The sequence below is a fragment of the Emys orbicularis genome, chromosome 9 (genome assembly GCF_028017835.1).
Source record: "Emys orbicularis isolate rEmyOrb1 chromosome 9, rEmyOrb1.hap1, whole genome shotgun sequence".
Classification (NCBI taxonomy): Eukaryota; Metazoa; Chordata; order Testudines; family Emydidae; genus Emys; species Emys orbicularis.
The window spans coordinates 98591525-98619315 of NC_088691.1; the positions used below are offsets into that span (position 1 = coordinate 98591525).

Consider the following 27791-nt stretch of genomic DNA (forward strand, 5'->3'; position numbering starts at 1 on the left):
AGGGTCAGGAAGGAATTCCCTTTAACAATTGGCTTGGTACACCATGTGTTTTTGGTTTTCTTCTGGAGCATCGGTTATAAGTTAGTGCCAGCAGCAGGACATTGGTCTAGGTGGAACACTGATTCATTAGGATCCAGCTTTAACTACCATGTGTTTCTCTTAAAGTGCAGCAAGAAAATCTTGTTAATTTTCAAAAGTGCTTTCCTAAATCTTAGCAAATTGAAAAACAACAACAACAACCAAACCATCATTTGCTCTCACTTTCAGATCTCAAGTAAATGGCTCATGACAGGTTCTGCTCTCAGTTACATCTTGCATTGGAAACAATATGTAACTGAGGGCAGAATTCAGCCTGATATTATAGAGATGTAATGTTTTGATCTTCAGAGGGTGCTCAGCTGCAACTCTCCAAATCCAATCACTGCCCCATGGTTTGGGTGTTGGGTCAGATCCGAAACTGGAAAAGGACTATTTCTAGTTCTGGTTTGACTGAAATCTCACCGGGGCAGCCCTTCTTGAAAAACGTTAGCCCAAAGTGGTGGAAATATTGTGAGAGCACCTGCTCCGCAACAACAGCTCATGAGATTTTGGTGTCATCAAATCCAAAGCGTAGCCCTGATCGTGGGTGTGAACCCTGAACTCCAACTGGGATTGAAATGCCACCTCTAGCCCTGCTCTAGTGAGACAGTTAGATTGAATACATATTGTACTGTCAAGTGTATGTTTGATCAGGTGCCAAAGTACCTTTTCATTAAACAAAAAGGGAAAATCAGGGAGCTTTTAAAACACCATTAGAAACTGTCTTTATTACCTGCATTGTTCTTCCTAAGGATACTGTTACTATCGCCTTCTGCTGGCTGTAACACACTGGAAGGAACCCAATCGCTTTTCTCAGAAGCCAGCTTCTTTACTAACCTGGAAATTCAGAGTGAACAGTCAATGCATTTCCCCACCTCTCTTCCCACTGGTACAGTTCTTCATGAAAATGCACGTTATGGGGGTAACTCCTCAGCTATGGCCAAAGGGCAGCAGGGGTGGGAGGTGTAGATTGCTAGGGTGGTGATGTAAAGCTCACCTTAGCATTCTTCCAATTCTGGGGCACCTGTGCACAGGGCCAGTGCTAAGGGACATCAGCCTGAGGGTGTGACTGTGCTACAGGGTCTCTGAATCTGCTCACTGCAAAGACACAGTGTGTGGCACTGACGCTCTGGATCCGGGCAATGTTTTTGAGATGGTGGGGCAAATTCAGAGGCGGCTCCAGGAGATGTCTAAGATGACGGTATCTGACAACGTTGTCATCCCCTTCAGTCTGAATGTGACACTGACTAAGCCCCCCTCACACCTGACTCCCAACATGAAACTTACTCCCACCCCATCTCCTACACATCACCTCTGAACCTGGCCCACTGAATGTAACTCCCACATTCCAGGACTAGTCAAAGAAGAGTGTGGCAGGAAAGGGAACTACTAGGACAGTGCACGAGGTCAATTATAGGGAGCCACTCTCTAACTTACACCATATCCCAGCCTCTTGGCATGCAAGTTACACCAATTTAGAATTCCTGACCATCATTCATCAGTAAGTGGGTATAAGGAGGTCTAAGGGCGTCCAAGCCTCAGGGAGTCTAGGGCTATTTCTACACCGTGAGCTAGGGGTATGATTCCCAGCTTGTGGAGACATTCTCGTGCTAAGCTCGGCACCCCGAGGACGTGCCAACAGGGTTCAGGCGGGTTGGTATAAGGAAAAGTTATTTACTTGTTCCCATAATACAAGAACTAGGGGTCACCAAATGAAATTAGTGGGCAGCAGGTTTAAAACAAATAAAAGGAAGTTCTTCACACAGCGCACAGTCAACCTGTGGAACTCCTTGCCTGAGGAGGTTGTGAAGGCTAGGACTAGAACAGCGTTTAAAAGAGAACTGGATAAATTCATGGCGGTTAAGTCCATTCATGGCTATTAGCCAGGATGGGTAAGGAAGGGTGTCCCTAGCCTCTGTTTGTCAGAGGGTGGAGATGGATGGCAGGAGAGAGATCACTTGATCATTACCTGTTAGGTTCACTCCCTCTGGGGCACCTGGCGTTGGCCGCTGTCGGTAGACAGGATACTGGGCTGGATGGACCTTTGGTCTGACCCGGTACGGCCGTTCTTATGTTCTTATGGTACTCAGGGCAATAGCCTGTGCTGCTGCAGTCACTGCCTGCGCTGCCGGGGCTTTGCTGCTATTTTTAGTATCCTCACTTGACGAGAACTAATGCGAGTAGGTCTGTGTGAGCTGGGAATCACGCCCATAGCTCATAGTGCAGACGCAGCCGAAGTGACAGCAAGGGAATCTAACTTACCCCACTTTGCACATCACCTTTGACTCCAGCTCTATTCAAACCCTTGGGGGCAAAGCGCGCTCTTAGTTACTCTGGTGCAATGGAGCCAATGGAGTTGCACTGATGTAAGTGAGAGCAGGATGCAGCCATTGGTATATTTTCCTCTGTTCCGAAGGGTGCTCCTCACCCCTGCCAGAGGCCCAACTGTTTCCCATCCTTTCTGTTTTCATGTCTCTCTCCACCCAAGCCTCATGTCCAGCCACTACTGGCCAAAGAGGACTAGGTGGGACCAGCCAAGGTTACTGCACTTAAGTCACGCAGCACCACTGCTGAGTGATGAGAGGAGCCTCTCCTGTCACACTGCTGTGACTCAGAAAAGTTACTAGTACATTATTTCATTATGGGGGGTATTCGTAGTGACCCCTTTGTTAAAGCTGGGTTGTGATCCATAGAATCCAGGGCCAGAGGGGACCATTGTGATCATACAGTCTGACCTGCAAACCCAGGCCAGAGAACTTCCCCAAAGTAATTCCTAGAGCAGATCTTTTAAAAAAAAAAACATCCAACCCTGATTTAAAAATTGCTAGTGATAGAGAATCCACCAAAACCCTTAGTAAATTGTTCCAGGGATTAATTACCCTTTCACTCTGGAAGCAGGACTAAAATCCTCTGTTTCATACTTCGGTGGTTAGATTTAAACTCCACATCTGACACAGCAACTTTTCAAATACATGTTAACCTCATACTACCCTCAATATACAGCTGATCCAGAGAGGTGCTGAGCCAGTGGACAGCAAAAATTCTTGACTTCAACAGGAGCTGCAGGTGCTAGGCATACAATGGTCCCATTGGTATAAGTGTACAATGGTGCCCTGCTCTCCATGTGTCAGTATATAATGCCTGCATCTGTAACTTTCACTCTATGCATCCGAAGAAGTGAGGTTTTTACCCACGAAAGCTTATGCCCAAATAAATCTGTTAGTCTTTAAGGTGCCACCAGACTCCTTGTTGTTAATGGTGCCGATGTATCTCCTTGGTGCAAACGGGTTATGTGCATGTATCACAGAGAGAATATATCCCTTGTACATAACAACCCATCTTTAGGCCATGTTAGACTCTGCCACAGACCATATCATGGGGGGTTCTCTCTATTTTCTGTAGGTTTTCTCCTGCTTTGGGTTTCGTTTCTGCAGATGTTTTCAGATCCTTCTAATTAGTTTTTCCACCTCCTACATGTGGTTACAGCTGTTCCAACTGCTAATTTCGCTTTTGTACTTACCATTGTCCATTTTCTCCTTCCTGTACAAAATGCACTAAAGCTCCATTCTCTAGAGTGAGAGACTCTGGGAAACAGGTTTCATAACTGCCTTCTACCCGTAAAAGATTGGACCCCTAAAACCAATGAAACAATACAGCGTACAGTTACTATGAAGGGAGGAACAAAAGAGAGAGACTTTCTGGTTAACGTACTGAGCTAGGCATGGCAGAGATTTATTCTTCTGGGACTGTTGTAGCTTTTTCATTCTTTTATTTTTGGTGAGCGCATGAGGTTAGTGATATTCAGGTCTCAGTGCAGGACTCACCGGCCTATTCAAACGCTGCAATTAATAAATCAGCCATCACTCTGACAGTGGGTTTCTGTTTGACTTTACTGAGTCATCAGTTTGGGTGATCCAGATGTGTTTGAATTTACTTATTTTTAAAGTGAATTTGAGGTTCCCAGATGCGACAGAAAGAGGCGCTGTGTAAGAGCCCAAACAAATAAATAAACTTGTACTGTAGTTAAGGGCTTCTTTCTCCATTCCTGGGTTTGCTTCTGCTCTCAGTGATGCTGGTGTAAATCAGGAGTAAGGCCCATTGATGTCAATGGACCAGTACAAAACTGGTATAAGTAAGAATGGAATCAGCACCCCTCACTGCTTTATTTATAGGGTTTATAGCAGGGGCTGAGATAGTTCATAAAATCATAGAAGATTAGGGTTGGAAGAAACCTCAGGAGGTCATCTAGTCCAACCCCCTGCTCAAAGCAGGACCAACCCCAACTAAATCATCCCAGCCAGGGCTTTGTCAAGCCGGGCCTTAAAAACCTGTAAGGATGGAGATTCCACCACCTCCCTAGGTAACCCATTCCAGTGCTTCACCACCCTCCTAGTGAAATAGTGTTTCCTAATATCCAACCTAAACCTCCCACCCTGCAACTTGAGACCATTGCTCCTTGTTCTGTCATCTGCCACCACTGAGAACAGCCCAGCTCCATCCTCTTTGGAACCCCCCTTCAGGTAGTTGAAGGCTGCTATCAAATTCCCCCTCACTCTTCTCTTCTGCAGACTAAATGACCCCAGTTCCTGCAACCTCTCCTCGTAAGTCATGTGCCCCAGCCCCCTAGTCATTTTCATTGCCCTCCGCTGGACTCTCTCTAATTTGTCCACATCCTTTCTGTAGTGGGGGCCCCCAAACTGGATGCAATACCTCCATATGTGGCCTCACCAGTGCCAACTATAGGATGAAACTGACAATATCTGAGCTTGGGTGTAATATTATTGACAACATATTGTTCCAATCATTGGGATGATTTCTCACTTTGGAGAAAAGCAAAATAACTGTTGCTTTTAGACCCTTCTGAGTTTTGGGAACCAAAAAAGGCATAGGGGTGGGGGGGGAGGGACGATGCTATTTCCCCCTGTTTCTGTATCTAATGTATTTAAACATCATTTAAATCAGGAGGTTAAAAGTGAGGGAGGCTTTCTGTGATTCTGGCTGGCAAAACAACCTAGGGAAGAATTCAATGCATCCCAAAGCAATGCCCGGGCATGTCAGTATGTTTACAGAGCTGTGGTGCTACCAGTACTGTGAAATACTAGAGGTGAAGGCTGGATGGGCATTCTGGGCACTGCTAAATCTTATACCTACATACAGTAGCCGAGCCTTAGATCTTAAGGTTCTTGAAAACCTAAGATGGTCTCAAACCAACACCAAGAATGTGTGAACTACCCTGAACTTCAGGGAGACCTGCACCCTGTTCCAGTTCTGAACTTTTGCATCCATCCTAGAACCAAACCAAACCCCCTCATTAAAACACCCCATAACATCGGAAATGCATGGATCCAAACGCTGCAGTTTATGCCCATTCCGGGCTAGGCTTACAATGAGGCGGGTGTGAAAAGAATTACATTGTTAGGATTGGCCTCTTCCTCCATGTCAGAAGAGTTGGAGAGTTCATCCGTGCTGGATGGGATGGCTTCGAAATCCTCAAAGGTGTCTAGCGAGGGCATCTGCCTGCTGGGCCAACCTTTGCAAAGGAAATGAAATAACAGGATTTAACTACAGGGCATCCGCTCTTAGAGGACTCAACCATTTAAAGAGGCAGTTCATAGATTCCCCCCATCACGCCCTCCACCATATTACATATGTATTTCACATTGCTAAATATCTTCAGTTGAAGAATCACAGAATGCAGGGGACAAGGAGCAGAGAATTATGGCAAATGGTGACTTTGTAACGCCACTGTGGGTTTTTCAGGAGCTTTTCAGGTGGGCTGTGTCTGTTTCAGTTTTCAAGCTTCTACCTCACCTCCTAGTGTGCCTAGTATTTGGGGCCAAAGGGGTTTGAATCACAGTCCACCCAACTCCAACCTTCAGCTGACCTTATGCCCAAACAGCTTCCAAAAACTGGCACGTATGCCAAAGGCAGAAGTTGTGAGGGAGGGAAAGGAGTCAGAACAACAGGGGGCACAGGTCTTTTGACACAGCACTGAGACAAACAGAGCTAAGGTGTCAAGAAGAGATGGTCTGATTTACATGCCTAATGTGAATACATTTTGTTGACTGATCAGGGTAGTGTACGTCTGATATCAAGCAAAATCAACTGAATGGTTCCTCTTGCTTTTATACATGGCAGTAAATATACTGTAATGTCATAAGAGAGAAATGTGTAACAGCCACACAGCTGCAGCCACTTAGTATTTCACTGCTGTCATTATGCTGCACATGGCCACTTGGAACCTCACAGCTTTGGACTCAGATCTTCCTGTGCAGGCCACTAATAGTTCAGGTAAAGGAGAATCTCTATTAGCAGTACAGAGCCTGTGACACACAGCTGAGCCATTCTAATGCCTTCCAGGGCAACACTCACAAATGGCAAGTTGCCGCACCAGGAAAGTGAGCACTAATGTGGAATGCTCCAGCACTCAGCAATTTTTTTTTTAAATTAATAAAAAAGTTCTCTCCTCGGTGACTTGCTTTCCATTGCAAACTGTGGTGCAAAGGGAGAGAAGTTGCCATGGATTTATACGTATCAAAGAAAAACGGCCAGCGTTCAGGCTAACATTCATGAGACTAACAGTAGGAACAAGTGAACAGATTCGCTGCCTCTCCCTCCACACCCTGCCTCAGCCTTTGCCCAAAACTTGAACCTGAACTGAATGACTCTTTTTTGAAACCGTTTCACCTTTCTCTCTGCTATTCTTCTGCATGCACCCATGGAAGCAGAAGTGACCTCATCCTGCCAGATGGGATTCTCTTGGGCTTTCTCCAACACTGCCACAACAAGAAATACCAGGGATCTAACGTGAGAGGCAGATTTCCAGCCCAGACACAACCATCTCGTCTTAGTGCCCTCGGACACGCGACGGGGTGTCAAGACATCGTGTTATTTTATATCCCAAGAGGAATTCTGGCTCAGTCATCCAGAAGCCCCCTCTGTCCCCCAGGAGACTCTTGGGATGTACATGCTGGAGTGGCAAATCTGCCAATCTGGGACAGGGTATAATGTGCCCCCTGCTTGGCCAACTCTGAGGGCTGGTGTGGAGGAGTGGGCGGGGCCATGGCCACCCCCTTTCAGACAGGTGTGGAGTATGTGTTTACTAAGAAGAAGCAGGGACACTACTCTTCACAAGGGCACTGGGCAGCCTCTGAACAGGTGCATGCTGGGGGAGAGGGGGAAGAACCCACGCAGGGGCCCAGCAGACATTTCCTTCATGTTAATAGATCCAAGAGGGGCAGGTAGCTTGGATACAGATTCAAACTTTTTACAGCTTGTGGGTCATTGCTCCTACTTAGGGTGATCAGATGACAAAGGTGAAATATCAGGACGCGGGGGGGGGGGGGGCAGAGCAAAAAAAAAGCCGCCGGAGCCCCCCTCCGCACCAGCTCGCCTCGTCTCCACCTCCCCCCGTAGGGGAAGGTGCCCAGCTGGTGCAATCCCGCCCACTCAGACAGCAGCATTTCAGGCAGGCGGCAGCTCTGCCCTGCAGCACAGAGCACCCCGGGATTAGGAAGTGAGCGGCTGGGGCGTGCTCAGTCTGCGGCCGCTGTGACCCCACCGAGTTGCCCTGCGCGTGGGGCGAGTCTGTCCCCACGTACAAGAACGGCCTGTAGCGCCGACCCGCCCGCGGCCTGTCCCTGCACTGCGGCCCCAGGGGGTTCGGGGCAGGGCACGGCACGCGCAACAGCTGGGCAAAGGGGCCAGGGGACACGGGAGCCCTCGAGGAACGGGGGCCGCCAGCTGCCCCAGGGGAGGGGGCCAGTGGGCGGCAGCTCTGCCCCTCAGGCGCGGGGTCTGGGCGCGGCACTGGAGGCCCGGCCGTGCGCCCCACGGCCTCTCCCACCTTCACGCGGCTCGGGAAGCTGGACAAACAAGCAATTTTGTCCTCCCCAAATCCCCGCCCTGGCCCTACCTTCTTCATGGCCGCGCCACGCACGCTGGTGTCACCCCCTCCCTCCAGCGCTTGCGCCGCCATACAGCTGATCAGCGCAAGCCTGGGAGGGAGGAGAAATGCGGCGTGCTTGGGGAAGAGGAGGGGCCAGGGCGGGGATTTGGGGAGGGATCCAATGGGGCAGTGAGGGGGCGGGGCCAGGGGCGGGGCCAGGGTGGGGATTTGGGGAGGGATCCAATGGGGGAAGGAGGGGACGGAGTCGGGGCGGGGGGGGGGCGCAAGCCCCTCCGGGCTCCGCCTGTGCGCTAGAGCGGAGGGCAAAATTGCTTGTTTGTCCAGCGTCCCGACCGAACATCGGTCAGGACGCGGCACAAACAAGCAAAGATCGGGACAGTCCTGATAAAATCGGGATGTCTGGTCACCCTACTCCTACTGAACACAAATTAGTCCCATGGCAAAGAAAAGACGCAAAGTCAGATGCTCTCACAATATACTTATGCATGACCCAGCCATGTATGCACACTCTATAGCAAAAGTTGGTTTAAAACAATGCAAACCCAGAACCAGGGTTTCTTTATTTATATGTTACTGAAAAAAATCCCCTTCCCCCCCAAATAGATGGCAAATGGGGGGAGGAGGGAAAGGCGAAAGAACAGAAAGGTAAAGGAATGGGAGGGAACACCAGAGTGATATCTTGATTTCCATCTGTTAGCGATTAATCAAAGATTGCGAAAAAGTTAGACCAAAGCTTTTCACATTTGTCTGAAGTCCCTCTTCTTCCAAATGTTACTGGCTCTTTAGCTGCTAGGTCAGCCAAGGCGCTGTGCCACGCTTCTAACCCTGTTCTTCCATCATTCAAAGCAACAGACGCCGTTTGGCTAGAAGCACTGATCTGGAGAACCAAGCTTAGAGAGATATTTTAAAATGGGGAGTGGTCTGACTTGGAACAATTCAGGAAGGTACATCAGAAGCCTTGTTGACATGGGAAAGTTTTACCATTTATTCTGATATAGTTACACCAATATAACCCCCTGGGTGGACACTCTTCTTCCAATATAAGAGTGGCTTTTTTTGTTTAGCTTAAACCCCTTCCTGAGCTAAATAAACTAAACTATTGATTTAAATTCACACATTAGATTATAGCCACACACACACACACACACACACACACACAAAGGCCTGGTCTACACTACGACTTTAATTCGGATTTAGCTGCTTTAATTCGAATTAACGCTTGACCCGTCCACACAACGAAGCCATTTAATTCGAATTAAAGAGCCCTTTAATTCGATTTCTGTACTCCTCCTCGACGAGAGGAGTAGCGTCAAAATCGGTATTGTTAATCCGAATTAAGGTTAGTGTGGCCGCAATTCGAAGTTATTGGCAATTCAATGTTATTGGCTACCCACAATGCAACGCTCTGGAAATCGATGCTACTACGGTAGCTTGGACGCACACCACCGAATTAATGGTGCCTAGTGTGGCCGAATACATTCGAATTTATAAAATCGGTTTCCTAAATTCGAATTATATAAATTCGGATTAATCCTGTAGTGTAGACATACCCAAAGTTCCTGGGCAGATGGAGCCTTGGTGATCTCATGCCATTGTCATTCACAGCCAAGAGTCAAGATGTTCACTGTAATACTTAAAGACTTCCCAGCAATAAAGATTCCTACAATAACTCCATCACCTTATCCATCCTTTTCTCTGCTAATTAACATTGCAATGACAGGATTTCAGAGACAGCACAGAGATGTTATAAAATAACTCAGGCCAGATTCTGATCTTACCAGAGTTAATTTAAAATAGTTATTCTGAATCCACTAAATAAAATCAGAATCTGGTCCATTATTTCTATATTCTGCAGTGACCTGGGCTTATGGTTACGTTTCTTTCAAAGGAAATAATATTTCCTTTCAAAAAGAATGGAGAGAGGAACTAGTGAGGACTTAGCTTAAGTAAAGACTGTTTAACATAGTCATAAGTACCCTCAGATTTACATGAAGCACTGTGAACATTTTAATTCTGTTTACCTGTCTGTGAAGCAGATCTAGGAACTGGTCTTGTGATGGAACCGGCATTACATTTAGTCTGGGCTAAGATGGTGTTCTCAAAAGCATCTGTGACAGGAAGTAGAATTTTGTCACTTACTGAGATTCTTCCTAAAAGTGAAAAACTGAACATGGACCCACTACCAAATGTATTCCTTTACTGCCAAAAAAAGAGCAAGTTTTATCTGCTGCAATCACATTGGCATTCCACTAAAACACAGATGCAATGTGAGATGTGCAGAGAGCAAACAGAACAAACCAAAGAGAAATGTGGATGTCATTTATTGTCTGAAAAATAACTGTCAGGTGAATGGTGCAGTATTCCATTCCTCCAAAGTTTCCTTATTTTCCCCTTAACATACTGTCCTTGAAGCATTTGCAATACTTCTGTAGCTCCTAGAGTTTGTTTTGGGTGGTTTTTAATGACCATCCAAATGGCAACCGTTATCAAATGGACTCATAAAAACCATAAATTGTTCCTCCCAACCAGGAATGAATGAAATAATTCCTAATCGATGCAATTTGGTTGGGGAGGTTTAGGGTTTTTCACAGCAAAATCAATCCCTTAATGTTACTAATTGTATCTCACGTGGCACTTTGGAAGCAGCGGCATCCACTAGTAAAGATGTGACAATGGTCATTGTTTCATGTTCAGAGAGACTCAGCGTGCCGGGGTATGCTACCCAGTAGGGGATCAGGATGATCCTGCACTCGGGAGCTGGAGTCCCCAGGGAGAAGAAAACTGAACAACCCCTATTTCATCTGTGCCCTGAACCACAGCTCCCTGACTGTACCCAGGATTGTTTCCTCCATCCTCTGAAGTCCAACTTCCTCTGCTGGGGTCGATAAGGCAGCTGGCCCCGAATATCGGATTGGTTCCATCACTGACCAGCCACTCACCCCTTGCCTACGCAGATTTCTGCAGAGCAGCACAGATGAAGGAAGCGTTCTGCAGTTTACCTCTCCCTGGATAGCCCTGGCTCATGAGTCCTCCCTGTCCCCTGACTCTATGACCTAGCTCTGTCACAGCCAGCCATTAACCATTAAAAGGGGACCCTGTGCCGTGTGAGCATGTGCTGGTCCAAGTAATGGTGGCGAAGCCCTCCCTGAATTGGGAACTGTTTAGCATCCTTTGTTCAATTCAGATCTGTCTCTCCCCAGTGGAAGAATATGCTGGGGGTAATAGCCTTAAACTCTGCTTGAATGAAACGAAACACTGCACCTTTAATGGACAAAAATGCCTGAGTCTAGCCTTCTCTCTATGCAGCATGCACAGACCACCTGCTACCGTTACGAGTGTGATGTCTGGGGAGAGTGGAAAGGGACAGGAATGGCCAGACTAGAGCTTACAGGTCAAATGCAGCATAGGGATTATCTAATGCTGTCAGTGCCCTTCTCCTCTTTAATGTGACGGTGCAGCTCAGTGAGACTTTATATTCAAACTAAGGCAGAATGTCATTGACCCCACTTAATGCCAATTAAGTGCCATTCCCTTGATACGGTGTCAGCAGGGTTCCCATCTGGGCAGACCTGCAGTTAATTTCTCCTACTTTGGGTCGATGAGATGAAGAAGGACCCAAATGGGATCCAGATTCTGCTTTGGAATAACTCTCTGTCCCCACCAAGTCAGAGGGCTCTGACCTTTATACAGAAAGAAAGCAGCCACAAAATCCAGATTTGGCCCTGGGTCCAGATTCTGGACCTTCACCACCTTCCCAAAGGGAGTTTGGACCTGGGGCTTCGATTCAGGCCCATCCCTAAACAAGACTCTTTAAACATAGCTCAAGTAATGAGGTGACAAGCATAAACTGAGACACCAAACTCATAAATCCTTGTGGATTTTAATGTAATCTACCATCAGTGATGAAGAGAGATGGATGGTGTCAATGAACTATGGAGAAGAATTCCATGCATGATGCCAATACTTGTACCTTCAAACCCCAGGGGAGTTGGATCACTCTTTATTTCATGTCTCTTGACTTTAACTGCAGAACCCAGGGGACCTGTGTGAAGTTTGCAGATGCACAAGATTATAAATATAGTTAGAGGTACAACATGTTTTCCCATTATCTGTTTGCAAGAACCATGATCTGGAATGGCTGGAACTGACCAGTGTAAAGAGCTTAGGATAATGCATTTACTAAACAAAACAAACAAAATCCAAAAAACCAAAGCAACCCACTAAGCAATTCTGTAAAAGGGGAAGAAAAACACTTTTGTGATCTGCACTAAGAAACAAACCCCCTCTTGCAGCTTTGATCATTTACAGTTTAAGTACAATTGAGAAAAGGTAACTGGCTCCAACTTTATGGACGTTCATCTCCTGTTTGTTTGGTGGCACTAGGCCATTCAAATGTCTCAGGGAAGACATAGCTTTGAGAGCCACCTCAACACGGCTCTGCCTTGGATCAGTGAATGTACCAGAGGTATACTCTTGAATAAGAGAGGATGCCATTGTATTCTGGGTTGCAGGGTGCCCCTTGCAAATTGATTTACTGATAGTCATCCTGTGTCCTGCTTCACGTCCCCAAGGTGAGATGATATGATGGGGTTAGTCTGTTAGCAGGGAGGATAAGGGAACAATGGCAAATAGTGGCCCTTGAATGAGCAAATGAGAATCTTGACTGGCTCTGTACTTGGGTAAGGGCGAGGCAAAGTTTATGCTTTGGGCATGTCACCCAAAATCTTTCCTTAAAGTAACTGACAGCAATAAAATATGTAATTGAAAATCATTGACTCTGCCTTGCATCTCTTAAAATCATTAAGAATCAGGTTTCATTTCTCACCATCCGGCCAAGAAACCTGCCCACCAATCTTCTTTTAATTAGAATCTCCGTGACGATTTTTGGATTGAAAACTCTAACAATGCAACTGATATTTCATTATCATTTATACATGTTTTCTTCAATAAGCCAATCCACAAAACAATGCTGGGGATATGATGTCCCCTCTCTGCTCTTCTGTGCAGCTATGTTTTCCCATTTCCTCTCTTACCCAGTCACACTGTACATCGCACCAGCCTACCCACAGCTAAAACGGCAATCAGGATTCTCGCTCCGGAGCCACAGTCCGAATAAGGAAAACAGATGAAAAGCTCTTTCTCCACGCCATGCCCATTACAACCAGAGCATCACTAGCACAGGTTTCAGGAGCTCATCATCTCTTTGCTCAGGCAATGTCTTAGCTCATATTCTTCAATGCAACTCGAAGCCAACTGTGCTAAGAATAAGGGGCTTGATCCCTTAGAACTGTAGCAAAGAATTTTACTAAATGAATATAGCTACTTTTTCTGTTTGCGAATTGCCCGCAAACAGCTTACGGCAGCGGTGGCCAACCTGCGGCTCCGGAGCCACATGCGGCTCTTCAGAAGTTAATATGCGGCTCCTAGTATAGGCACCGACTCCAGGGCTGGAGCTACAGGCACCAACTTTCCAATGTGCTCACTGCCCAACCCCTGGCTCTGCCACAGGCCCTGCCCCCACTCCACCTCTTCCCACCCCCTCCCTGAGCCTGCCATGCCCTCGCTTGATCTCCTCCCCTTCCCCTCCCCCCAGAGCCTCCTGCACGCCATGAAACAGCTGATCGGGAGGTGCGGGGAGGGAGGGGGAGCTGCTGATCGGCGGGGCTGCCAGTGGGTGGGAGGCGCTGGGAGCAGGGCGGCAGGGAGCTGATGGGGGGTTGCTGACGTATTACTGTGGCTCTTTGACAATGTACATTGCTAAATTCTGGCTCCTTCTCAGGCTCAGGTTGGCCATACCAGCTTACGGTTTTCTCCAGTTTCTTCGTTAGCTCTGAATACTTTCTGCAAATAGCTCTTGGCCTATAAATTGTTCTGGAGTGATTTGTTGTGAGGACTAGGTGACTTGAATGCACCCACACATCTCATGGTGATACGCTTCAGTTTCCTCACTGTTGGGTGAACATGACTCTTACCATCATGTTTCTTGTGCAAACCCTTGCATTTGTGAGCTCAAAACTGACTACTTCCATTCGTATTGTCTATTATCCACGTCTACTGTTTCTATGAACATTCCTGCCAGGGAATGTGTCTGTTAGACTATTCACAAGAAGAAAATGCAAAACAGGTGCAGACTCAGGCAAAGCAAATTCAATTTCTGTGAATATTGGTGGGACTCGTTTGAGGTATATTCATCCAGATCGACTATGAAGTCGACAACAAAACTCCCATTGATTTCAATGGAAAGGGGATCAGGTCCCATATGTATGCATATGTTTCAGATACATAGTCCCAGCTGGGACTATCTCTCTCTGCAGATGACATATTCCGGCCCTGATCACTCTCCCTCTGCAGCCCTCTGCATATATCAGACTTGAGCCTGATGTACAGACTTATTCTTTAAACATAAGAGTTTGGCAGTAGATATATCACAATCAGCAGGAAGGGGAAACAGGCTCGCTTAGCAGGCAGCATGACCGTACCTTTGGTCAGAGCAGATGTGGTGACTGTGGTGCTGATGGAGGAGGCAAGGGAAAAGCGACGGGTAACTTCTCTCTCTTTAGATTCTGGATCTGGGAGAACAAAGAGATGCAGTGCAAGGCAGGATTAGAGGTTAGTAAGCAGGGGAGGTTATACAGGTCCAAAGCAAAGCAGCAGTTGAAAAAGGAGAAGAAGGCCAGTTGCCAGGAAATGTACATCTAGTAAGTGACATGCATAGAAAAATATATTTTTAAAACATTTGCCGATACACCACCCTTACTATTGCAGGGGGGAACCAGTACCAATTAATACCTTAGCACCAAACTAGTGTAAGTACAATTGCAAACCACACAGAGATGAACAGGGACAGTTAAAATGGCACAGTTTAATAGATGGGTTATGTGGATTTTTAAAAGAAAAAAGATTGGAACTGTTCTGCGATGACTGATTTAACGGTGGCTGAAAAACACTGACTAATAAACACTTCTGAGTTAGGTAGGGTGACCAGATGTCCCGATTTTATAGGGACAGTCACGATTTTTGGGTCTTTTTCTTATATAGGCTCCTATTACCCTCCACCCCCTGTCCCGATTTTTCACAGCTGCTGTCTGGTCACCCTAGAGCTAGGGCCCAGGTTTGTTAAGGTATTTAGGGACTCATTGATACTCAGTGAGTGTAAATCAGCAGGACTCCACTGAAGACAAGGAAGTTTCACTGATTTACATCAGCTCAGGATCTGGAGCCCTGGATCTTTTCTTTCAAGGAGCCAAATTCAGTTCTGGAGAGAGGACACAACTTACACAGATTTCGACATAAGCTGCACCCACCTACCTCCAGATGACTTTGTCTTAAAGTATTTTATAAAATGATAAAATAAACCCGTGGACTAATTAACTGCCAGCTTCAGAAGGCAGGTGGCATTTCTAAACTGACTGAAAACCTGCAAACACTTGTCCTGCGAACAAGTAGGCCGGGGAGTAACTCCGACACTGACTTCAATGGGACCACACTTGTGAGAAAATTTGCTCACTTCTGTGTGTTTCTGGGCCCCGATCCTCCAGACACTCAAGCACACAAGTAACTTGACTCAGACAAGTAGTTGCATCAATATCAATAGGACACAACCCATATGAGTAAAGCAAAGCATGTGCATAAAACCTCGATTCAGCAAAACATTTAAGGCATGTGATTTACTTTAATGGCACATGGCCTCAATGGGACTTAGCATTCGAACAGGGCTAAAATGTTCTGTTGGAACTTTTTCCCATGAGAGATTTTGTGAAAAACATTCTATTTTCATCCAAAACCTGAAAATGTGTTATTTTCAGATTTTTGTCAAAACCCCCAAAACACTCAAAGAAACATTTAAATGAAAACAAAACTGTTTTATTTGCACTGAAATTTTCCATAGATTCTAAGGCCAGAATTATGGCCTAAGTGTTCGCAGGATTGCAATTGTATTTCAGAGACCTTTTTGTTCCAGGATTCAGCCACTGAGAAAATCGGTGCCCCAGAACTTCTGAGGATGAAAAGGGAAGGAGTCCCTGGCTTTTCTGTTGCTATCCTACTTGTAGCTATCCTAGGACTAGTAGAACACTGGGGTGCAGTATGTTTTATGGTGGTTTCTGACTTACAATGTTATAAATATCTCAGTGTTCTATACAGAACTACAGTACTGTAGAGATTTAGTAGTGACCTCAAAAAAAAAACCCTTTCACTTTCCTTTCTTTTCTTTTCTTTGTATTTCCCCATTTCAGTGTTCAGACACTCAAGGGGTTTTTTATGCCCTCATTTCTATTTGACAAACATCACTTCTCACTGCATCTTTCCCCTGGGACAGAAATTAGTGTGACTGGTTTAACAACTACAGCTTCTATAGCACCTTTTCTTGCCAAAACATCTTATGAGGGACCAGGGCCGGCTCTAGGATTTTTGCCGCCCCAAGCAGAAACAATTTTGGCCGCCCCCCGCCCGTTTTTTTCTTACCCCAGCCCCGGCCCCGCCTCAGCTCCGCCCCTTCCCCAAATCCCCAGCCCTGCCTCCTCCCCCCAGGCTCTCAAGCCTAGGAGGGAGGGGGAAAAGCGGCGCGCGCGCCGTGGCCATTCAGAGTCTCCCCCTCCCTCCCAGACTCTCAAACCTAGGAGGGAGGGGGAGCAGCGGCCCGCGAATCAGCTGTTTCGTGCGCCGTGGCGCGCGAGCGGCAGCAGCGGAGGTGAGCTAGGGCAGCTGGGGCACATTTTTAGGGGCGGCATTCTGGCGCCAGCCATGCCGCCCCCAAAAATGTGCCGCCCCAAGCACCAGCTTGTTTTGCTGGTGCCTAGAGCCGGCCCTGTGAGGGACACTAGCACAATGGAGGACCTCATAGCTTAATGCTTAATGCAGCCTTAACTACTGTGGTGTTGCTACTGCTGCCTCCATAATATGCTTGGAAATTTTATGCTTCTGAGATTATTATATGAATTTACTTGTAAAAGCACAAACACACTGTTCTGCATCAGGTGTATACACCTTTCTACACCCACTTATAATCCCGAAAAAACACAACAGGCCAAATTCTGCTGTCAGTTGCAACATGTAATCTGAATTACTCCAGATTTATGTTGCTGTAACTGAGAACAGAATTTGGCCCTGTATTTAGTATGGCCAGATGCAATTAAAACTCCACTTTCCATTCATGGTCTTAGTTCTTTAGTATTTCCTTTTTTCAGGATACTGATGGTGACTTTTTTTCTCATCCAGACACCAGCATCCCTGCAGATACATGCTGGATGACTTTAAAAGATCAGGGAGATCATTGACTTCAGGGGCAGTTTTGAGGGTGGCAGGAAAGCAGAACTGGGACCTAGAGAGGTCAATGCCAAGATACCTACTTGCGTTTAAGTAGGACTTTTCCTTCCATGAGCTATGCAACCTGGTGAGAGTTGTTCAACAAAGGTGTCCGCACAGTAGCCGCACTGCTTGTATTGCCCAGGTCAAATCCATTGAGCAACACAGACTACCCCAATATAGTCTTGTCACTGTTATTGATCAAACCCCCTCTTCTAATGTGTACTGTATCTTGATGAGCCATTCTTTATAGTAATAGCAGGAACAAAAAAAAAAACCATCACTACACAGGGAAATGACAGCGTTCTGCAGAACATCCTTACATATATACATAATGCAGTTACCATCATGGGTTTCGTCCACGCCAAGAGAGGATCAAATCTAGCTCCCCTGAGCTCACAGAACAGAACAACAAACTGAAATCAATAAACACATGCATCACGTAGCATGTTTTAGATGTATCAAAAGAATCGTAAGTCAGAACCAGATCCTGCAAGTCAATGATTTGAGGGTGCTTAGCATTTAAAGGGAGTGGACCCTAAATCAACAATAGTTTGAGTAATGCCCATGCTCCACAGGGATAGCACCGTAAGTACTACAGTATTCTCCTTTGCCCGGAAAGAGAATGGAAAGAGAAGACAGATCCCACAAGGACTGAGATGATTGCAGACAGAGGAGGGGAAAAGGCCCAAAACAAAACCAAGGGTTCAAACAGCCCCAAACTGAATTGCTGTCCCGATATTTAACCCTTTGTCCCGCATCCCGATCAATGTACGATCGGGACGCCATTTGTCCCGATATTCGGGTAAGGAGGTGAGCGGGAGGGAGGCGCTGACCTGTGGGTGCTCCGGGGCTGGAGCACCCACGGGGAAAAATTGCAGCCAAGCTCCCTCCTCCTCACCTCCTTCTCCCCTCCTCCCCCCAGTGTGCCGCGTCCCCTCTCCACACACCCCCCAGCGCTTCCTGCTGCCTAACAGCTGTTTGGCGGAACTTAGCGCTTTCCGGGAGGGAGGGGGGAGGAGCGAGGATGCGGCGCGCTCAGGGGAGGAGGTGGAGAAGAGGCAGGGCAGGGGCGGGGACTTGGGGGAAGAGGGTGGAATGGGGGCGGAGTGAGGGCGGGAAGAGGTAGGGGGTGGGCGAGCACCCACCAGGCAGAGGAGAAGTCGGCACCGTAGGGGTGAGTGGGGGGTGGGGGGATGAAGAGGCGAGCGGTGAGCGAGCGGCAGGCGGGCCGGGTGAGTGAGGAGGCGAGCGGTGGGTGGGGGACTGAGGAGGGACGCAGCAAGCCAGCGGCGGGCTGGGAGATGAGGAAGGGCGTCATGGGAGGGGGCCGAGTGGGGAGGGGGCGGGATCTGGGGAAGAGTGGGGGCAGAGCCTGGGAGGAGCAGGGGTGGACTGTGGGCGGGGCTGATGGCACCCCAATGTGTCCCAATATTTTAGTGTGGTGACCTGGTCACCCTACTCTGGAGTCAAAATCCAGAACTGGATTTTGCAGCTTAGACCCTCTCTCTTTAGTGCTGCCTTATTGGAGGCTAGGTCTACACTACAGGGGGGGGTCCACCTAAGATACGCAACTTCAGCTACGTGAATAGCGTAGCTGAAGTGGCGTATTTTAGGTCGACTTACCTGGCTGTGAGGACGGCGGCGAGTCGACCGCTGCCGCGCCGCTGTCGACTCCGCTTCCGCCTCTTGCCGCGGTGGATTTCCGGAGTCGACGGAAGAGCCATTGGGGATCGATTTTATCGCGTCTTCACTAGACGCGATAAGTCAATCCCCAATAGATCGATTGCTACCCGCCGATTTGGCGGGTAGTGAAGACGTGCCCTTAGCCGAAACGACTTTGGGGCTGCTTTGGTTATTGGTGTGTTCTCCTCTGTTATGTCACTTTTTAACTGTAATGCTTCCGCTTTGCCTCTTTCTATTTCTTGACATTTTCCTCTCCTGATGCATCCACTCTCCATTATCCTACACCGACCTTTGGCCTCGTGGTGCACTTGGAAAGAAAATGTCACTTATCAGAACAGGAGAAAAGCAAAAAACATCATACAGTCAGAGGTTCTGTGGCCTGCAATGTGCAGATCAGACTAGATGATCATGATGGTCCCTTCTGACCTTAAAGTCTATGAGTCATTTCAGAAAACTGCTTGCAAATTTTATTGCCCGTTTTCACTGTCCAAATTACTTCCTTTTCCTCCTGCTGGCATAATGGCCCCAGAAGCATGCAGCACTTTCCTTCCAGGGATCTGAAATGCTTTCCAAACATTCATGAGTCAAAACTCACAACACCCCATTTCACAGATGAAGAAATGGAGGAACAGAGAGGAGAAGGAATAATTTCCAGATCTCCTGAATACCAGTCCCCTGACATAACAACTAGACCATGCTTTCTTAACCACTGACCACAGTTTCTTACTGAGCCTAAGTGATCCCACAAATGAAAATTTAACACAATACACCAGAAAGAGGAACATTGCAGGGTGGCTGGGTGTTTCCCCCACCCAATCAAGAAACGGCGGGAAAAGTTATTGTTGGGTGTGTGTCTTTGTTTTGTAGTTTAATAGAATCTTTCACCATTAGGTTCCTGTGGGAGGCTTGAAAGCAAAAATGAACGTTTCTCGCCAAGTCAGTTACGCTTTCCATCACCATACTAAAGACACAAACGTTGTCGATACTGCCATGGGAGTAATTTTGTAAAAAAACTATTTGACCAGAGGAGCATGTGCGTGTGTTTGGATGGGATGCAGCAGCACCTTAGGAGGTAGTGATGGATGGCACCATGGAATGGAGAGAACATCATGGGATTGTACGCAGGAGACAGATGGCTGGAGACTGAATGCTGCATGGGGTGATTTTACCTTTAGGTGGAGCTCTGCGGTTGGAAAGACCTTGTAATGTGAATCGCTTTCTAGCAAGAGCTGAGCACTCAAGGTTAAGGCTGGTGGAAGCATCAGCTAGGAGAGAGAGGCAGAGGGAAAAGAAATAAGGCAGGAAGGTTCACCCTTTCACCTTATTGGAAAGGAAAGGGTAGAGCTGGATGACAACTAAAAAAAAAAAAATCCTTTAGATTAAGTCCAAGCTTGTGCAACAGCTGAAAAGGTGACATGAAGCCAGGTAAATTAAACTAGCTGGGCCAAGATGATCACTGGCATAAATCAACTGAGTTGCACCAGGGATGATTTTGGCTCGCTGAGTTTCCATGGAGAGTAAAAACAAAAAACTGGGGAGGAATGTGGCTATTTGAAAAGGAAAATAAATACAGTTTAGCAGCAAACTAATTAAACACATAACAATAACAGGAGTACTTGTGGCACCTTAGAGACTAACAAATTTATTAGAGCATAATAAATAAATTTGTTAGTCTCTAAGGTGCCACAAGTACTCCTGTTATTTTTGCGGATACAGACTAACAGGGCTGCTACTCTAAACACATAACGTGGTGCCTTGTGCCGTGAAAAAGTGTCACTGTGATTTTAATAGGCAGCAGCTCCTGGCTCCAGAGGGAAATAAGAGATGAAGCATTATCGTGCAGGAAAAATATTGACAATGAGTATTTGTAGCCTCAACTCACTAGGCCACTGCTGTGGTATTTCACGTGGAAGTCTAAATCAGTTACTCAGATGCTTGGTGTGATTTAAGCCTTACCTGCTAGCATCTTTCCAACAGCCTCCGTGCAATTCAGCTGGCATACAATGATGCACTGTATCACTTGATTAGCTGGGATATCGTCTATGCATTCACATGCCAATAAAACTAACAAACCAATCTCCTAACTGAATAAACAGTCGAGCTCCCTGATAATTACATTTACTGGGAGAAGTCACAATCACCCACACTTATATTAATAAAAGAAATGGACCTGAACCCAGATCCGAACACAACTGCCAAACTTTGCATCTGTCTTCTATCTCTATAATTGACATGTCACACAGGAAAGTCTATGGCAGAACAAGGGCTATAAACCACATCTCCTCACTCCAGGCCCTGTGTTTTGACCACTTCACCATACATGCCCTCTGCCTTACACTGTCACTATTTCACTGCCAATTGATTAGCACCAAGGAGACGCAAATGGAGACCTGAAGTACCAGGGAAACACAGAGAGACAATGCATCCAGATAATATCCAGACTGACAAGCGACAGACGGACACACTGTGATTCCAAAGAAAAGCACATCCCATCACTTCCTGGTTTGCAGACAAGCTGCTATACAAAGGAAACGATACGTGTGTGTGTGCGTGTACCAGCATTTTGCAAGGAATGTAAAAGGAATAGGTTCTAAAGATGCCAAGAACAGGGAAAATAAGGTTTATGTACATTCCAACCTTTTAAAGCAAGGGACATTTGTTCATGGCATTTGGTCACTAAGGAGTCACAAGGAAAACTGTAAGACGTGTGTGTGTCTGGGGGTTTCACCCTAATTTTGAAGTGTTTATTCACGTGGGGAAAAGGAGAAAGAAATTGAATACTTAACTTCAAGTCGTATCTCTGCACAGATGGGTGCACTAGGGCATTTTGACCACAAGTTCCCATTGTTTCCCAATGTTCTATGTTGCTTAGAAGTTGGGCTTCTATGTGTTGTGCGACCTTGAGTTGCCTCGAGACCTTCACTTTCTTCTGCAGCCATAGTGAGTTGCAACAGGCCAGGTTCCCAAACTGAATGCAGCCTCCTGGCCATCTGATGTTGGCACTTCTGGCTGCTGAAGTCATTTGGGCTACAGAGAGTGTGTGTGTGTGTGTGTGTGTGTGTGTGTGTGTGTGTGTGTGTGTAGATGTAGGACTAGAGTTTTCAACAAGTCAGGTGCACAAATGTATGCCTAATTTGCAAACACCACAACTGCACATGCAAATCAGGTAACTGCCTGCAGAAACTACCATATTTAGCTATTTGCATGCACAAGTATGATGTGCGGATACAACTGCATGAACGAATTAAATGCCAATTGCACATGCAATAGCACATATGCCTGATTTAAAAATCAGGTTTATGCATAACACCGAGGCTTGAAAGGGTTAGATTTTTATCAGTAAACATTGGTAAATGTTGACCAACAAAAAAAATATTTCCATTGATAATAATCAAGATTTACAGTTAGGTAAAGTAAGAAAAATGCAGCTTGATAACTTATTAGAGACTGTCATTAAATAATTATGGTCTGAACCCTGTTAGCTGATAGTGCCCGGCTAAATAATCAGCCAGTTCTCTTCTGAAGTTTACTTTAGCTTACATTGGGATTTTAAAAAATAACCATGGACATAATTGACTACGTTCTGACTGTAAGTTTTGTAAAACTTTGTTTTCAATGTTAAGCTTGATTCATCCCAACAGTGTCCCTTTGAAGAATCCAGGGCTGGGTGTGCAGAGAGATAAATATCAGCGCCATGGGTAACATTCCACACTGCCGCGGACCTCCTACCTCTCTTTTGTCTAGTGCTGGGACTGGAGTTTCTGCTCCTGTCGTTAGCTGTTTCCCGGTTTGTTGGCTCAGATTTATTTTCATACACACTTGATGACTTCCTGCTATATCTTGGGACAAAAGAAACAAAACCATCATTAGGTTATCACGCGATGACTGAAGGTGCACTTTTATGTTAATGTCATCCTCAGCGGGCTACCATGGTGTTGTAGCTATGGCATAACCAATCATTCCAGCCCCCCGTTCCCCACACACATAACTTGAGCACTGACTCCAGCCTTTCATATTACATCCTGTTGCATTAATCAGAGATGAAGGGCGACTGGAACCTCAGATCGGAACCAGTTCAAATTCAGGGGGAGGGGTTTGGTTTGGCTAGAAATCCTTACCTCCAAACCCACCCGTATGCTTTTGGTGAGTCAGCTCCCAAACTAGAAGGAACCCATTTCTGGCTCAGATATGGCCAGAATCATTTTTGCCAGATTTTGGCACAAAATGGTGGAAATCTCAGGAGAGCAGCCAATCTTGGGAGATTTCCATCATTCTGGGCCAAAATTTCATCAGAAGCAGCTCAGGAGATTCTGGTGCCACTGACTGCAAGCTCAGGCTCTGATTTGGCCTCTGAAGCCAAACCCCGAATACCAGACCAAACCTAATCCAGATCTGGATCCAAATCACCCCTTCTCGCCCTATTAACTTCTGCAAGCGACAGCAGAGGGGCACAGTTGTCATGATTTTTTAAGAGTGTTTATTAGTAGCAGAATGGGAATTCTGCTGAGAGAATAGAGCATTTGGATACAAGAGGGTCCTCTCTCTACACTATGTTCTCTGCTAGCACACTTTTTTCCCCAACAGTGGCCAGTCCCGGCTGCTCTGGAGGATGGTGTAGTGGCCTTAAGAGTGCCCAATTCTGGAATAACCTGCCCCTAGGAAAGTTTCTAAATGACCACGTCAGTTCAGTGTTGGCTTATGCTGTGATGCATGAGGGGTTATACCACTTCTAAACGTCTTATCCCACCCAGTGTAACTGTGGATATTCTCATTATCCTCACTATGTTTTTTCTAATCCTACTAAGGGCTTCGCCCCAATGATGTCTAGCAACATCACATGCCATCTGTGTGCCTCAACTTTCCCTTCCATAAAATGGGGATGATAATAATTACCCACCTTACAGGGCCTTTGGGAAACATAGCGCTTTCCAAATATCTGCGCTTTAAGACCCACAGAGAAGGCACAAAGTGTTATTTAATACCCTTATGCTTTTGAACTATTGGAGATAAAGTGAATGTATTTCCTAAACTGCAGTGCATTCTGAGATCCACTTTTTTATTTAGAATGTCTGACCTGCTTTCTATGGAATATCACCCAAGGTTTATGAATCTCTTTGGACTAAATTTGAATCTGTTCTTGAAACTAGATGTAGGGGAATTTTTTTTAAATCAACAAGGAAACAGATCCAAAACATACTGACATTTTTGCATTGTTCTCTAACAGTTTCTCTTTTGTTATGCTGAGATAAGCGGTAAATATGCAGCTGATATAGGAAGAGGCCCCCTACTTCCCACTCTGACAGTGGGAAAGAGATCAGTGAACATTTTATTAAAGCTAATGTTAAAATTATATAATATACAGGTTGCGAAAAGAGTGTTTGTACATCTGGGTATAGTGCTTAGATTATCCACAAATACAAACTTTGTTTTTAAAGTCATAAGATACATATAGTGCATAATCAGCAATAACTCACATTTAGGTGAATGAATTTAAGAATACAGTTTAGATATTTAGCCTCCAAGTATTCGGGTACATTATTCATGAAAAACGTTATATAGAGAGTTGGTGGCGGAAAGCAAAATATATCAACGAGTGAAGATTGTCCCTCAGTAATTGAGAATTTAGGATAGGTTGTCCATTTAGAAAAAACAGTCCATCAGGAAAGTATCTGAGTTACATTCCCGACTGTGCTTACTACAGCACTTATGTCTCCAAACTTCATCTCCAGGAAAATAAAATAGTGTTTCAAAGGAGAGATGCTTGGTTTGCTTATCCACCTGTCTTCATGTACAGTGTATGTATACATGGATGAAGGACTAAATTGTTTGCAAATAAGCAGAAAATGAAAATAGTAATTCACTTATAGTTATACATTTAAAGTTATGGCCCATTTAAGTTTTATAAACTGAAATGGATATAAAAATATATAAAGGGATTGTTTCACCATCACTGAAATGCCGTACCTCTTGGATGAAACAACTACTTAACAATGCACAAAAGCAGCACATAATTGTCCAGGATAGGAACTGAAGCTGTGGGATGAATTTAGATAAGCAGAATTTAAATGAGCAGAGTTGCAATTTAGCCAAGACACCAAGGTTAACACTATTCCTCTTGCAAAAAGTGTCCGGCGATCTTTAATTACCACAAGCATCCAGGATAGTGGTTTTGCATGTCTTTCTCTTCTGAAAGAGTGTTACAGCATTTGACTACAATCCTGAAGGTTGCTGATTTGAGTCTCACATGATCTCATACTGAAAGGCCATCTCCAGTTCACCCAGAAGCTATATGGGTACCTGATCCATCAGGTTAAGAAAGTCACAGGCAGTTGGATGCGATACTGGTCACGTCACTGGTAGCTGTGAAACTGATGTTCCTTTACTGTGTCAGCCCGATGAGCCACTACCTTGGCGAACTCTGACTTTGACTACTTCCTGCTGAACACTGGGTTTTCCTATGAGGTCTCTGCTCCAAATACTGACCCAGCCCAACTCTGCTTTATCTTGTGAAATCACAGCACAAAGGGGGTGTGGCTGCATATGACTAGATGAAAGAAAGCATACTGCATTACAACACAGAGGTGGCATCATCCCGTCAGACTTCTCTGATGTTGCAATGAAGGTTTACTGTATTACTGTAAACAACATAACTGCTGTTACATTTTATGTATGAGCAACCCAGGATGGACTGTATTTCCGTGGATGAAATGCAGTCTAATGAATTAATTAGTTTCTAGCCACAGCTGGAGCACTAGTGATACTGGTTGCTCTTCCGACGATACTGTTGCTGAATTTGAATTAATCAGTGCATCTTTTCCAATCACAGGGTTGCTCAGGCTTGTCACAGTCATAGGGAGATCATCCTCTACATGGGAGCATGCCACAGGGTGTGGCTATCCTCTGAATTCACGTCTCCTTACCTCTGGGTCCACCTGTGAAAATCCATGGAACCCCGACCATGCAGAATGGCTATTTATGGACGTCAGCAGGCTCAGGGAAAGGTTCACTCCTTCTCTTTTGTTGGTTTAGGACATTTTGTACCCTAATTCCTGTGTCTTTAATCCCACTGAGCCACATAGTAGAGAGGATCATGGTCTCCTTGGTTAGGATAGCTGCCGGGGCAGATTGTGTCAGTGTTCCTACATAAAGGCCTCTCCTCCCCACTGCCCATATAAGCAATCACCATGCACGGGCCTTGCACTGTTGTGACAGTTTGGACAAAGGGTGTCTTGTCCAACATCCTCTTTCCCTAGGTAGTCAAGACAGTAAGATCCTTATTTTTCCTTCTGTTTAATCTGCTGTAGGTTAAACTAACATATGCAGCCAGTGGTTCCTCGAGTTAATTAACCGTTAGCTGTAGTATTATACCTAGTATTTCTGCTTTGGAAACTCAAGCATTTTACATTGCCATGTCATAGGGTTAAATATCTGGCTTGGTTTGGTAAATTTTTCTGGTTGCATTTTACTTTCATTGGAATCGTTTTCTCTTTCTGTCCTCTGGACAATTTTACCCAGAGATCTTCAGCATGGTTAAATCTTAAACAAAGAAAGCACCATCTCTGGAATACTTCCAGGTCTTCCAAAACTAAGGAACAGGAAGAACAAAGTCACTTCCATTTAAAGAACAGGAGTACTTGTGGCACCTTAGAGACTAACAAATTTATTTGAGCATAAGCTTTCTTGGGCTACAGCCCACTTCATCGGATGCATGTAGTGGAAAATACAGTAGGAAGATATATATATATACACAGAGAACATGAAACAATGGGTGTTACCATACACACTATAAGGAGAGTGATCAGTTAAGGTGAGCTGTTTGTAGTGGTAATGAAAATGGCCCATTTCCAGCAATTGACAAGGAGATGTAAGGAACTGGGGGGGGGGAGAAATAAGCATGGGGAAATAGTTTTACTTTGTGTAATGGCCCATCCACTCCCAGTCTTTATTCAAGCCTAATTTAATGGTGTCCAATTTGCAAATTAATTCCAATTCAGCAGTCTCTTGTTGGAGTCTGTTTTTGAAGTTTTTTTGTTGTCATATTGCGACTTTTAGGTCTGTAATCGAGTGGCCAGGGAGATTGAAGTGTTCTCCAACTGGTTTTTGAATGTTATAATTCTTGCCATCTGATTTGTGTCCATTTATTCTTTTACGTAGCGACTGTCCGGTTTGGCCAATGTACATGGCAGAGGGGCATTGCTGGCACATGATGGCATATATCACATTGGTAGATGTGCAGGTGAACGAGCCTCTGATAGTGTGGCTGATGTGATTAGGTCCTATGATGGTATCCCGTGAATAGATATGTGGACAGAGTTGGCAACGGGCTTTGTTGCAAGGATAGGTTCCTGGGTTAGTGTTTTTGTTGTGTGGTGTGTGGTTGCTGGTGAGTATTTGCTTCAGGTTTGGGGGCTGTCTGTAAGCAAGGACTGGCCTGTCTCCCAAGATCTGTGAGAGTGATGGATCATCCTTCAGGATAGGTTGTAGATCCTTGATGATGCGCTGGAGAGGTTTTAGTTGGGGGCTGAAGGTGGCGGCTAGTGGCGTTCTGTTACTTTCTTTGTTGGGCCTGTCCTGTAGTAGGTGACTTCTGGGTACTCTTCTGGCTCTGTCAATCTGTTTCCTCACTTCAGCAGGTGGGTATTGTAGTTGTAAGAATGCTTGATAGAGATCTTGTAGGTGTTTGTTTCTGTCTGAGGGGTTGGAGCAAATGCGATTGTATCGTAGAGCTTGGCTGTAGACAATGGATCGAGTGGTGTGGTCTGGATGAAAGCTGGAGGCATGTAGGTAAGTATAGCGGTCAGTAGGTTTCTTTGTT

At 45.7% G+C, this 27791-nt stretch overlaps 1 protein-coding gene across 1 annotated transcript in view; it reads right to left on the reverse strand.

Annotated features, from left to right (window-relative positions):
• The window catches only part of MCF2L2 (MCF.2 cell line derived transforming sequence-like 2), a 304618-nt gene that overhangs the window by 267 nt on the left and 276560 nt on the right, over positions 1 to 27791 (reverse strand). The window contains exons 26-33 of the mRNA XM_065411462.1: positions 22706 to 22815; positions 20146 to 20241; positions 14467 to 14556; positions 11958 to 12029; positions 10009 to 10095; positions 5490 to 5608; positions 3599 to 3711; positions 812 to 915 (exon numbers count right to left, since the gene is read on the reverse strand). Coding sequence (XP_065267534.1) covers positions 812 to 915; positions 3599 to 3711; positions 5490 to 5608; positions 10009 to 10095; positions 11958 to 12029; positions 14467 to 14556; positions 20146 to 20241; positions 22706 to 22815 — 791 coding nt within the window. The remainder of the gene's footprint in view (positions 1 to 811; positions 916 to 3598; positions 3712 to 5489; positions 5609 to 10008; positions 10096 to 11957; positions 12030 to 14466; positions 14557 to 20145; positions 20242 to 22705; positions 22816 to 27791) is intronic.